We start from the raw sequence: 14,476 nt of genomic DNA on the forward strand, positions 1-14,476 counted from the left end.
TGTTGGTTTGTTGGTGGAGGGGACCAAACAGTGAAATCATCAGTCCCATTGGCTTAGGGAAGGAAGGCAGCTGTGCCCTTTCAAAAGAACCATCCCTGGATTTCCCTGAAGCGATTTAGGGAAAACCTAGATCAGGATGGCAAGAAATGGGTTTGAACCATCGTCGTCCTGGATGTGAGTCCAGTATGCTAACCACTGTGTCACCTCGTTTAGTAAAATGCATGACAGGACTGTTTGTTGGGTTAGTTTTTCAGGTGGCAAGCAGCACACAGTTGAATCTGGAGTCTGGGATTGAGTTAAGCTTCACGGCAGTATCTTCAGAGTCCAGGAGCCTTTGGTGAACGTCTTAGAGTATGCATCAGTGAAGAGCAGAACTATGTTTTACATTGCAAGTAACCGGACACAGTCCAGGAGTCATCTGCAGGTGTCCTCAGTGTGTGCGGCAATGAAGAACAGAACTATATTTTATACTGCAAGTTACCTGAAACAAACTGTGTGTAAATCAAGAAACATGATACAATAGGAAATTACTGAATAAAGCATCACAGCTGTTAAGACCTCATATTCTGGAGGTTGGAGCTGCTCTGTCCAGCTATTCCGATTTGGGTTTTCCATGGTTTTCCTAGATCACATTGTCAAATGCCAGGATTATTCCTTAATCAAGGCCACGAGACATTTTATGTATTCTGTATATTTTGGACTATTTTGATTGGCAATGGATTACCTTGACAAATCCTATATCATTGTGGGATGATTTTTGGATAAATAAAGGTAAGTAAGTACACGAATTGCAAACTTCAAGGCTTGAACCCATGCTCAATCTTAATGCAGTTATAGCATATGCGAAAGACATGGGTGTGATCTTATGATCAGAACGGAACAGAACCTACAGAAAGCCAATAGTAGTTTAAATAAATATTAAAAAATTGTCTCGTTCCAAGCTAATTCTCAGGAAAACTAGCCTAATACCAATGTGGAGAGGATTCAAACTAGACTACAAAAATAATTGCTGCAGTAGGCTGGTATATCCATAAGGGTGAAATCTTCAAACAGTGACCTTGGGCTAATAGATGTTCATACAAAATGCTTTGCACTTTTGATATGGAGAACAGTGCAACTGTACCACAAATACCAAGACAGTGCACTACCTGGAACTATAAAGACATATAAGCCAGACAGTGTCCAAGTACCGATAAATTTGGGATAAACACATCAAAATGTTGCTGCTGGAAACTGGCTACCTCTGGGCAGAAACAAACCTACTGCAAGATTGAACCACTGCTCAATTATACTAGCTAATGAATATCAATGGAAGAGTCAGCCATATGGAAGCAACATATACCTATAAGGACTGGGACATAACACGGAAGAATATTCACAATGAAGTGTTAAGAACTGACATAAGATCAGCCTCGTACAAAATAGTTAATGAAACATTACCGATGGAATAAAAATTTCACAAAATACATTTGTCATAAACATCTACAGCTATGTTATTACTCTGCTATTCACAATAAAGTGCCTGATAAAGGGTCCAATGAACTATCTCTCTACCGTTCCACTCTCGAATGGTATGCGGGAAAAAATAGCATTTAAATTTTTCTGTGCGAGCCCTGATTTCTCTTATTTTATTGTGATGATCATTTCTCCCTATGTAGGTGGGTGCCAACAGAATGTTTTTGCAATCTGAGGAGAAAACTGGTGATTGAAATTTCATGAGAAGATCCCGTTGCAACGAAAAACACCTTTATTTTAATGATTGCCACTCCAATTCACGTATCATGTCTGCTATCTCCCCTATTTCGCAAAACAAGCTGCCCTTCTTTGAACTTTCTTGATGTCATCCATCAGTCCCTCCTGATGTTGGTCCCACACCGCACAGCAATACTCCACAATAGGGCAGATAAGCATGGTATAAGCAGTCTCTTTGGTCAACCTGTTGCACCTTCTAAGTGTTCTGCCAATGCTCTACCCACAACATTATCTATTTGATTATTCCAATTTAGGTTATTTTTAATTGTAATTGTAATCCCTAAGTATTTAGTTGAATTTACAGCCTTCAGATTTGAGTGACTTATCACATAATCAAGATTTAACAGATTTCTTTTAATACACTTGACAATAACTTCACACTTTTCTTTATTCAGGGTCAACTGCCACTTTTTGCACCAAACAGATATCTTATCTAAATCATTTTCCAATTTGGTTTGGCCATCTGAAGACTTTACAATCAGTAAATGACAGCATCTTCTGCAAATAATCTAAGAGGGCTACTCAGATTGTCTCCTATGTCATTAATATAGGTAAGGAACAATAGAGCGACTATAACAATTCCTTGGGGAATGCTGAATATTACTTCTATTTACTCGATGACTTTCTGTCTATTACTACGAACTATGAACTTTCTGACAGGAAATCATGAATCCAGTCACCCAACTGAGGCGATATTCCATAGGCACGCAGTTTGGTTAGAAAACTGCTTGTGAGAAACTGTTCTGGAAATGTAAAAAATATGGAATCAATTTGACATCTCCTGCTGATAGCACTCATGAATTCACGAGTATAAAGAGCTAGTTGTGTTTCACAAGAACGATATTTTCTGAATCCGTGCTGACTGTGTGTCAAAAAATCGTTTTCTTCGAGGTTCTTCATAATGTTCGAACACAGTATATGTTCCAAAACCCTACAGCAAATCGACATTAGTGATATGGGCCTGTAATTCAGCGAATTACTCCTACTTCCCTTTTTGGGTATTGGTGTGACTTGAACAATTTTCCAGTCTTTAGGTACAGACCTTTCTGTGAGCGAGCAGCTGTATATAATTGCTCAATATGGAGCTATTGTATCAGCATACTCTGAAAGTAACCGGACTGGTATACAATCTGGACCAGAGGTCTTGCCTTTATTGAGTGATTTAAGCTGCTTTGATAAACCGAGGATATCTACTTCTATGTTTCACATCTTGGTAGTTGTTCTTGATTGGAATTCAGGAATATTTTTTTGGCGTATTTGGTGAAGGAATTTCAGAAACCTGTGTTTAATAAGTCTGCTTTAGTGGCACTGTCATCAGTGACTTCACTGTTGTTATCACACAGTGAAGGTATTGATTGAGTCTTGCCACTGGTGTGCTTTTTGTATGACCAGAACCCCTTTGGGTCTTCTGCCAGGTTCCGAGTCAGAGTTTCGTTGTGGAAATTATTAAAAGCATCTTGCATTGTAGTATGTGATATATTTTGAACTAAACTTTGCCAATCTTGGGAATTTTGCATTCTTTTAAATTTGGCATGCTTTCTTCATTGTTTCTGCAGCAGCGATCCAACTCATTTTGTGTACCATGGGGGATCAGTACCATCACTTATTAATTTATGTGGTATATATATCCCTAAATCACCGTCGATACTGTCTCTTTTAAATCATTCCATATCTTTTCTACCCTTATATGATCAGATTGGAAGCAGTGAAGACTGTCTCTTAAAAAGGCAATAAGAGCATTTTTATCAGCTTTAAGTAGACATACTTTGCGTTTCTTTTTGATAGTTGTAGGTGTTACAGTATTCAGCCTAGCAGCAACTGTCTTGTGGTCACTAATCCCTGTATTTGTCACGATACTCCCTATTTGTCCAGGATTATTTGTTGCTAAGAAGTCAAGTATTCTTTTGCAAACATTTATGATTTGAGTGGGCTCATGAACTAATTGTTCAAAATAATTTTCTGAGAAAGCATTCAGTACAATTTTGGATTTTATGCCTGCCACCGTCTTTAAATGTATAATTTTTCCAGCGTATCGAGGATAGATTGAAGTCTGATTGTTAAGTATAACCTGTACCCATACTACTTGGCAGGAACTATCTACTTCAATTTCACTACAAGTTGAACTACTTCTGACAGCAATAAATACTCCGCCACCAACTGTATTTAATCTATCCTTTCTGAACACCATTAGACGGTTTGAAAAAAATTTGGCTGAACTTCTTGCCGGCTTTAGCCAACTTTCTGTACCTAGAACTATTTGAGCTTGTTCAGTGCTTTCTATTAGGGCTTGGAGCTCTGGTTCTTTCCCAACACAGTTACGATGATTTACAACTACAATACCGATCATTTCTACAACTATCTTACTGTGTTCCACCCGCCCTTTTGTAGGCGGACAACCTTTATGTGGTTTCCTGGGACCCTCTAACATAAACAACCACCCAGTCCCTTCCACAAGGCTCCCACTACCTGTGTAACCGCTTCCTGTGTGTAGTGGACTCCTAACCTATTAAGAGGAACTCAGAAACCCGCCACCTGATAGTGCATGTTAAGGAATCTGCAGCCTACAAGTCACAGAACCACCTGAGCCTCTGATTCAGACCCTCCACTCAGCTCTACACCAAAGGACCACAGTCGGTTCTATCGACAATGCTGCAGATGGTGAACTCTGCCTTAATATTACAAGCAAGAGTGGCAGTCTTTACCATTTCTGTTAGCCACCTGAAACCAGAGAGCATCTCCTCCGATCCAAAGCAACGCACATCATTGGTACCAACATGAGCCACCACCTGCAATTGGCTGCACCCTGTACTCTTCATGGAATCCGGAAGCACCCTTTCCACGTCCGGAATGACTCGCACACTGAGTGCACACTGGCTTCCTTCCCCTCCTTGGCAGCCATGTTCCTAAGGGGCCCCATTATGCACCTAACATTGGAGCTCTGAACTAAAAGCAAACCCACCCTCTGTGAATGCCTCGACATTGCTGTCCGAGAGGCTTCCTCTCGAACAGCGTGGATTACTGCATCTGGTTTAGAGACTTTGTCAGCCACATATAACGCCCGAAACCTGTTTGTCAAGCAAACCAGGGAGGTCAAGCAAACCACGATCGGCCCCTTGGAAAGACTATCGCTGCCTGCCAGACTTTGGAATGATCTCCCCGCGTCCAAAGCCCCCCCCCCCCCCTTCCCCCCCACAGTTAACGCAGAACAGGAAATCAGCGATCATAAAGCGGTTACTGCATCGATGATTTCAGCCGTAAATAGAAATATTAAAAGAGGTAGGAAGATTTTTCTGTTTAGCAAAAGTGACAAAAAGCAGATTACAGAGTACCTGACGGTTCAACACAAAAGTTTTGTCTCAAGTACAGATAGTGTTGAGGATCAGTGGACAAAGTTCAAAACCATCGTACAATATGCGTTAGATGAGTATGTGCCAAGCAAGATCGTAAGAGATGGAAAAGAGCCACCGTGGTACAACAACCGAGTTAGGAAACTGCTGCGGAAGCAAAGATAACTTCACAGCAAGCATAAACATAGCCAAAGCCTTGCAGACAAACAAAAATTACGCGAAGTGAAATGTAGTGTGAGGAGGGCTATGCGAGAGGCATTCAATGAATTCGAAAGTAAAGTTCTATGTACTGACTTGGCAGAAAATCCTAAGAAATTTTGGTCTTGTGTCAAAGCGGTAGGTGGATCAAAACAAAATGTCCAGACACTCTGTGACCAAAATGGTACTGAAACAGAGGATGACAGACTAAAGGCCGAAATACTAAATGTCCTTTTCCCAAGCTGTTTCACAGAGGAAGACTGCACTGTAGTTCCTTCTCTAGATTGTCGCACAGATGACAAAATGGTAGATATCAAAATAGACGACAGAGGGATAGAGAAACAATTAAAATTGCTCAAAAGAGGAAAGGCCGCTGGACCTGATGGGATACCAGTTAGACTTTACACAGAGTACGCGAAGGAACTTGCCCCCCTTCTTGCAGCTGTGTACCATAGGTCTCTAGAAGAGCGTAGCGTTCCAAAGGATTGGAAAAGGCCACAGATCATCCCCGTTTTCAAGAAGGGACGTCTAAAATATGTGCAGAACTATAGACCTATATCTCTAACGTCGATCAGTTGTAGAATTTTGGAACACGTATTGTGTTCGAGTATAATTACTTTTCTGGAGGCTAGAAATCTACTCTGTAGGAATCAGCATGGGTTTCGAAAAAGACGGTCGTGTGAAATCCAGCTCGCGCTATTTGTCCACGAGACTCAGAGGGCCACAGACACGGGTTCACAGGTAGATGCCGTCTCTCTTTACTTCCGCAAGGCGTTCGATACAGTTCCCCACAGTCGTTTAATCAACAAAGTAAGAGCATATGGACTATCAGACCAATTGTATGATTGGATTGAAGAGTTCCTAGATAACAGAACGCAGCATGTCATTCTCAATGGAGAGAAGTCATCCGAAATAAGAGTGATTTCAGGTGTACCGCAGGGGAGTGTCATAGGACCGTTGCTATTCACAATATACATAAATGACCTGGTGGATGACATCGGAAGTCCACTGAGGCTTTTTGCAGATGATGCTGTGGTGTATCGAGAGGTTGTAACAATGGAAAATTGTAATGAAATGCAGGAGGATCTGCAGCGAATTGACACATGGTGCAGGGAATGGCAATTGAATCTCAATGTAGACAAGTGTAATGTGCTGCGAATATATAGACAGATAGTTTTCTTATCATTTAGCTACAAAATAGCAGGTCAGCAACTGGAAGGAGTTAATTCCATAAATTATCTGGTAGTACGCATTAGGAGTGATTTAAAATGGAATGACCATATAAAGTTGATCTTCGGTAAAGCAGATGCCAGACTGAGATTCATTGGAAGAATTCTAAGGAAATGCAATCCGAAAACAAAGGAAGTAGGTTACAGTACGCTTGTTCGCCCACTGCTTGAATACTGCTCAGCAGTGTGGGATCCGTACCAGATAGGGTTGATAGAAGAGATAGAGAAGATCCAACAGAGAGCAACGCGCTTCGTTACAGGATCATTTAGTAATTGCAAAAGCGTTACGGAGATGATAGATAAACTCCAGTGGAAGACTCTGCAGGAGAGACGCTCAGTAGCTCAGTACGGGCTTTTGTTAAAGTTTCGAGAACATACCTTCACCGAAGAGTCAAGCAGTATATTTCTCCCTCCTACGTATATCTGGCAAAGAGACCATGAGGATAAAATCAGAGAGATTAGAGCCCACACAGAAGCATACTGAAAATCCTACTTTCCACGAACAATACGAGACTGGAATAGAAGGGAGAACCCATAGAGGTACTCCGGGTACCCTCCGCCACACACCGTCTGGTGGTTTGTGGAGTATGGATGTAGATGTAGATGTAGATGTAGATGATGCCACTTGGCAGCAGCCTTAAGCTGTGTGATGGAATCCAACACAGCCTGGAGCTGTGAGCTAAGGGTCACCAACTTAGCTCACATCTGTACACAACAAGCACAGTTCCTATCCATTACTGAAGTCGCTACTCGTAAAAATATATAATAAACGAACGGTGCACTCGGCTTATTAGCAGTAGGAATTTAAGTGCTCTTTCACTGATGGTCTATCTGACACTGAGCTACGCAAAACAAAAAAAACAAAAGCCTGTACAATATGAGGGTCAATATAAGTGTCTATAACAACAGCGGTATTAAAACAAAACGTTGTGCCTAGTAAGCACTCACTCAAACATGCAAGAAATTACAAAAATAAACTAGTAACTATACAGGTATCTGTGAATATAAGTCGCTCTTGTTGGAAGCACGTAAAAATGTAAAAATATATAACAAACAAACATTGTACTCGCCTTATTAGCAGCAGAAACTTGAGTTGCTCTCTCACCGATGGTCTATCCGACACTGTAAATGTATCAACACCCAGACACACATGTATGTCTGTGAAGAAATGATGCCATATGGGTATGTGCAGAAAGAACGACTGATTTCCAGAACACTGAGACAGCACACTCATTAATGTTGGTTCTACAACCAGTTGGAAACTGTTACCTCACAGCCAAGAAAAATACTTGTACATGGTTGGTAGGAAATACTGTGCATTATTTAACAAGTGACCAGGATGAGCAATTATATCTGGGCTATACTGTGTACATTGCAACTGGGGCAGAACTACTAACGAAAGATGCTAAAAACAGGCAAAAGTATGCAAATTATATCTCAGCATTGGAGCTGATGAAAATATGAGGTGGGAAGAAAAAGAAAAAAAAAGGAAACGAGAGAGACAGGTGAGAGAGAGAGATAGAGAGAGAACTAAGAAAACTACTACTGCAGTTTCTGTTTGATTGTCTGCTGCAGGTGACTTCCTCCAATGAATTTTCATGCTTGCTAATCATTTTTCGAAGTTAATGTGTTTTATTGCATATGCAGTGGCATTGGCTGTTCTATCATAAATGAAATTTACATGCTGTGTGTCTTTCAGAGCAGCTACACAAGTGATGCTTTAGTGCAAGTCCAATGATCTTTAAGGTTCATACATTTGATATTAGTCTGTAGCATTACGACTCTCGGCACATTATCGACTGAAGAACTATGAAAGTCACCTTCTCTTTTTCATGTTCCTCCTTGTCACTGAGCAATGCACTGAAAAGTAGTCTATCTCTTTAATTGTTATCTGCAATACTACAGTCTTATAGTTGAATATTCCTGGGAATATATTATTATGCACTTTATTCACCTGAAAAAAGCCAATAAACATAGTGGTATGGTGTTCATAGCTATTCAGTGTTGGCGTAAACATGCTACTAGGATGACATATTGGCCGTGTGGTTTGAGGCGCCATGTCACGGACCACGCAGCCCCTCACGCTGGAGGTTCGAGTCCTCCCTCGGGCATGGGTGTATGTGTTTGTCTTGGCATTAGTTAGTTTAAGTAGTTTGTAAGCCTAGGGACCGATGACCTCAGCAGTTTGGTGCCTTAAGAATTCACACACATTTGAACATTTGATGACAAATGATACTGCCATATATATTCTGTTTAATTTTTATTCAGACTGCCTCTGTACTAAATGGTTAAAAGTCGATGCTGCCTTCTGAGCAGAAGATTCGAAGTTCAAATGCCTGTACCTCTTCAGTTTTTTTCTGAGATAGGGGGTCTGGAATGAGGTCCATTCAACACTTGTGACACCAAATGAGGAGCTGCATGCGTAAAGAGGAAGTTGCATCAGGTTTCATCTACTGGCAGTAATGGTTGGAGGGATAGGCGACACGCTAATCATATGTTCCGTGACCACAGGCTGCTGCTCCTACTGCCTTATAGGCAGCAGCTGGCCAGTTGGAACATGTCTAAGGCCAAACCCTGAGTGATGTTTACATTTAGATTTTTATTCATCCAATCTTGAATATACTTCAGGCGTGAAAAACCAACTTACTAGAAAATCTGTTTTATACTGTACTCTTTTTAATTTGTTGAGATGTTCGCAACTCTTTCCACACACCACTTCTCTTTCCCGAATGTGGATTTCATTTAGACATTTCTGCTACTGCTCAGTCTTAAGAACAAGATGACAAACTATGAGAGTACTTATGGCCTGCAGATCCTTTTATAAGATGTGGAGTGTCATGAAATTGCTTAGAGTAATTTCAGTGTTGCAGACTACATAAGATCTTCTAAGAAGATGTCTTTTGTTTTACCATTTTGGTATTTTGAAGACTGTGTTTCAATTAGAGCTTTTTGAAATGATATATCAACTGTTTGCATTTCATATTCTACCACATACATAAAGTACAAACACCATTCAGATTTTATATTCAAAATCTGACTCTGCATATAGAGAAGTGACTCACCTGTGAGATGTTAAGACAACAGCTTGTCCTGTCTTGTGGATCTTCCCAAGAACATTCCAAAGTTTCCGCCGTGATACTGGATCCACACCACTTGTCGGTTCATCAAGGAACACAATTGGAGGATTTCCAATTAGAGCAACTGCTGCACTCAGTTTTCGTTTATTACCACCACTATAAGTACCACAAAGCTTTTTTCTGTATTCATTCAATCCTGTTATAACATAAATCAAAAAAAGTCTTGATTGACAACACTGTAAATGAAAAAATAATATTTCACATAAAACAGCGGAAATATGTTGCAAGTTTCTAATACCAATTAACACAAAACTAATTTAAATTCCAGCATCTAAGAGAGTTTGTTTTTTATGTATAGAGTGCAAAAAACTTATGAGCAATGTTTGAGAAGCAAGAGGAATTCTTCTTACATGTTACCTTGTAGTGAGTTAAACAATAATTCAAATATTATGTGCTTTGGCACAGAGGCCTGAAGTACATATTTTTGGAACAGTCAGTGTAGTCACTAAATTTGGTGCAATCTGTATTACCTATTCTTGCATACAATGATAATAATAATAATAAAATTGTGCCTAGATATTTATGTAAGTCCAGCAAAGCTGTCATAGGAAAAATGTATAGCCATTTACAGAAAAAACTAGTGGGATGGAATCTAGTCAAGGGAGAAACATGTTCAGTGACCTATAGTCAAGTCAGTGTAAGAAGTTCCCTGATGTTGCAGTGGGCCGGGCATGGCAGCTTTGCCTCCAGCAGTCATGTAACATGATTTTGTAAACGTCTATACGGCAACATCTTAGTGTATTTACAGCTCTGCAGATGGCTACTGTTTTCACTTGCAGCCATCTGATCTTTGCAGTTGAATGCTGCAACAGCACTGACAGCTGTCAGGGATCTTCTTATGCCAACTCAACTACAGAAGAAGACTGCATCTAATGTTACATGAAATTTAGAGAAGAAGGAAAAAAGGAGAAGTAAAAATAATAAAAAAAGTCTTTCACTTTCATCAGGTGAAAAAACTTTACCCTTGCCCTTACAGCACTTATTGTTAAAGCTAAATTAACTTACCCTAATTTTACTTTGTTTTAGCCGGCCGTAGTGGCCAAGCGGTTCTAGGCGCTACAGTCTGGAACCGCGCGACCGCTACGGTCGCAAGTTCGAATCCTGCCTCGGGCATGGGTGTGTGTGATGTTCTTAGGTTAGTTAGGTTTAATTAGTTCTAAGTTCTAGGCGACTGATGACCTCAGAAGTTAAGTCGCATAGTGCTCAGAGCCATGTGAACCACGTGTGTTTTAGTCTATAATCACAATTTTTGATTTTGCCTACTGGCTACCAGTTTCAGTACGCATTACCAACCTCAGGTCATGCTATGATAAAAAAAAGACAATACATAGTTAAAATAATAATGTAAGCAACCTTTACACAATATTTTCTCTCTATATTAGCAAACATATGGTATTAAGTGCAGCCTAAAAATACACAGGTAGCCCCTCAATCCTGGCACACAGTTATCATGCTCACTTCCCAGGTAGCTACTTCACAGACTAAAAGTAAAGGTCAAGCTGAGCTTTAAATAGATGCAAATTGTGGCAAGTAGTGATAAGTGTGTCCCCTGCGTACAGAGTCTCTTGGATTTTCTTCTTAAGAAACTGTAAAAACATTTAAAGACTAAAAATAGCATCAAATATGAAACAACATGATAAAACAAAGAATAAATGTATGTTGGTTGGTGGCAGTTGAATCTTTTGCAGTCAGTGCCACAAAAATGTTCACACTACTTCTGGACTCATATGAAGAAGAGTTAGGATTACAATTATATCTAAACTAAAATGCTCTGAACAATGTCATTGAAATTCCACTAAGGACACTAGACATTAATCTGCTGAATTGTGTAGCTTAGCAACACTGAACAGACATTCCAATAAAACCAGAAGCCAATACACAATGGAATCTTACATAGAGGTCAAGATTAATTAACACTGGAATCTCAAATGGAAAAATGACAATATAAACTTGCCAAATCATCTGATAAAATGTCACAGTCTCCCCTTGGATACTTTCACATGGAGGGATTAAATAACCATTTGTGAAAAACTGCAGGTTAGTATTCATTGAAGTTACATTAAAAATCATAGGCATCTCCTTAAAATTACAAAATACATATATATAAAAAAAGAATGGTGCATCATTTCACTGTCTCACAGAAACACACAACACTCACAACACAATCTAAATAAAATTCTCACAAACTCTACAACAATGTGTTCATGTAACAAACATAGCTAAGATATTTGAATATCACAGGAAACAATGACAAAACAAATGTCTACTCAAATTACTTAGTAAACATAAAGTTTCAGCTTACAGGCACAATCCTAACCTTTGTGTTGAGGCATAAAACAAGAGGCTTGAGACATAAGGCAATGGAGTGCTCATCTGGCACAATTATCCAAAAGTAATTTAAAACTGACACTAGTGAACATGTGTAGGAGGTGGGCTTTATTGTCCATTGTAAAAAGAATACATGTTACAAAACCTTGACTACTGTCCCAAAGTCACTGCCAGCCAACTAGCAATGCACAAGTATAAAAGTGCTGTATACCATTCAAAACATTACTGCTCACGGAACAAGAAGTAGTGTGTGGCAAGGAACTGTTAGATGATGTTTAAAGACACATGCCAACTAGGGTAACACGAGCAATAAGGCTGTGACAGGTCCACAATCCATTATGACTATGACTTCTGAAAAGGTGGAGATCAGTAAGACATAGATTCTGCAAGAGTGGTGGGGAGGGGACAGGAAGCATAGGGACTGAAAGGTGCAGAAGAGAGGACAGTAAGGCATGGCATTGCAAGAAGTGTGAGGTGGGAGACAGGAGTGACAGTGCATCATTGCATGGTCGTCCTATCACAAAGACAAAAGCTGTGTACTAGAGCAGGTGGAGAATAATCCCTCATGTTTTGGATAGGTAACTTGCCAGGTGAAGGAGTTAGAATGTACTTTGACAATATTATAGAAAAACATGATTTTTTCACCCAAAAAAATGTTACAACCCAAGCTATATCAGATACAAACAAGATGGCATCAAGGAAACAGTGTAGTGACACAGTGTTTGTTTCAAAAAGTCAAAGGTTTAACAGTTCATTGTGTAAGAAGTGCAAAAAACGTGTTATCAAAGGCATCTTGTGTACAAACTGCAATTTCTGGCTACATGAAAAATGTGCGGAAGTGACACTACAATTCATAAAGAATGACATTTCAGCTTTCCCTTCTTTGCTTAGTACTAACTTTCCATCTGAGCTCCTAATATTCATCATCCTGTCTCAATTCTCTTGGTTATATTGAACACATTTGAGAACATTGTTAGCAAAATCCAAAATGTTACTGCAAAATGTGCCATTGACCTAGAGAACTGGTTTGATTTTGAGCAAAGGAGAAGCACGACAGATGCAATAAATAGTATTGTCGAACAAATAAGCAAATATTTAGACAAGAGCAGTAAGGTTACAGAAATTTTTTGTGACCTCACAAAGGCTTTTAGTTCTATAAACAGTACCTTGCTCACTTCACAAACCTAATGAGACTGGGATTGAGGGCAGTGGCTTACAGTGGCTTCTACTTATGGAATAGAAAACACAGAGTGCTGAATGGAGCAAATTACTATTCTTATTGAGCATTCCACATGGCTTTATACTAGTTCAAGTTTCATTTCTGTTCTATGTGAATGAGTTACATCAATATCACCTCCCTGTTATTTTGTTTGCAAACAACCCTTGTGTTATACGAAAAACAAAACAAAGGAAAAAAAGCCCTGAAACATTGTTCACTATTCTCAGCAGCTTAGAAACTGGTTTCAGCTTAATAGTTGAATCTGGAACTATCTCAAACTTATGTGGTGTAGTTTAGAACCAAACAGTAAAAATGTACACACACAGCACAGAGTACCTAACAAACAAACTTAGCAGCTTCATGCAAATATCATCAACTGCAACTGACATGGACATATGGAATATTACCATGCACTTTGTAACTGTTATTAGGTACAGTATTATTTTTCAGGAAGTTCTGCTGCATAGAGTGCATACCAAAGATACAGAATGTAATGAAGATGGCGTTGAAGTATGGAATATGCAGCAGACTCTGTCACAATAAGGACAATAAGAGCACAAATGTTAGGAAGAAGAGAGTGCTGCTGCTAGACAGCAGTCATGGCAGAGTTGTAGGCCCTGTATTAGAGGGCAGTTAGGGAAGTGCTGGGTTAGATCAGGTGATAGGGGTTCAGAGCCTTTGTGTAATGCTTTTACAAAGGACAATAAGGTAGTGATAGTGGGTGGGACAGGTAACAGCTTGGATAGGGATGGGGCATACAACATAGGTGGTGACATTAATAAGATAGCTTCTCTAATTGGTAGCACCAATGTAAGCGTACTTGGCCCATTGTGGCAGCATGATCAGCCTTGTTTCAGCAGTGCTGTTCAGTGAGTCAATGCTGATCTGGAAATGGTGCTGACGACCGCTGACCAGGTGCACACTGCACTGGTTATATTGCAGACTATCAGGAGGTGGGGCTGCACTAAGTGAGGTTTACACCTCAATAGGACAGGGAGAGGGAGGTTGAGGGAGCTAATTATTGGGGGTGTAGAAGGTAGGTGTGGAGACACACTAGGTAAAATATTTGTTGCCATTGTTAATAGGACTAGCCTTCTTTTGGGATAAAGCATGACAGCAGGCTCCCCTCCCTTGTAAGTGTTTCAATCAGTTTAGAGATTTCTTCATCAGGTGCTCAGAAGATTGACTGTTCCACATGAGAGTGAACAAATACTATGAAAATTTGCTTGGAATTATCTATTATTCATCAAAATGTGCAGTCCATTA

General features: G+C 39.8%; 1 protein-coding gene across 2 annotated transcripts in view; it reads right to left on the reverse strand.

Moving 5' to 3' along the window:
* Positions 1–14,476, reverse strand: part of LOC124605138 (phospholipid-transporting ATPase ABCA1-like) — a 423,943-nt gene that overhangs the window by 18,942 nt on the left and 390,525 nt on the right. For both annotated transcript variants that reach the window (XM_047136621.1, XM_047136620.1), the window contains one exon: positions 9,589–9,799. In XM_047136621.1, coding sequence (XP_046992577.1) covers positions 9,589–9,799 — 211 coding nt within the window. The remainder of the gene's footprint in view (positions 1–9,588; positions 9,800–14,476) is intronic.

Source organism: Schistocerca americana, chromosome 3 (assembly GCF_021461395.2).
Source record: "Schistocerca americana isolate TAMUIC-IGC-003095 chromosome 3, iqSchAmer2.1, whole genome shotgun sequence".
Classification (NCBI taxonomy): Eukaryota; Metazoa; Arthropoda; class Insecta; order Orthoptera; family Acrididae; genus Schistocerca; species Schistocerca americana.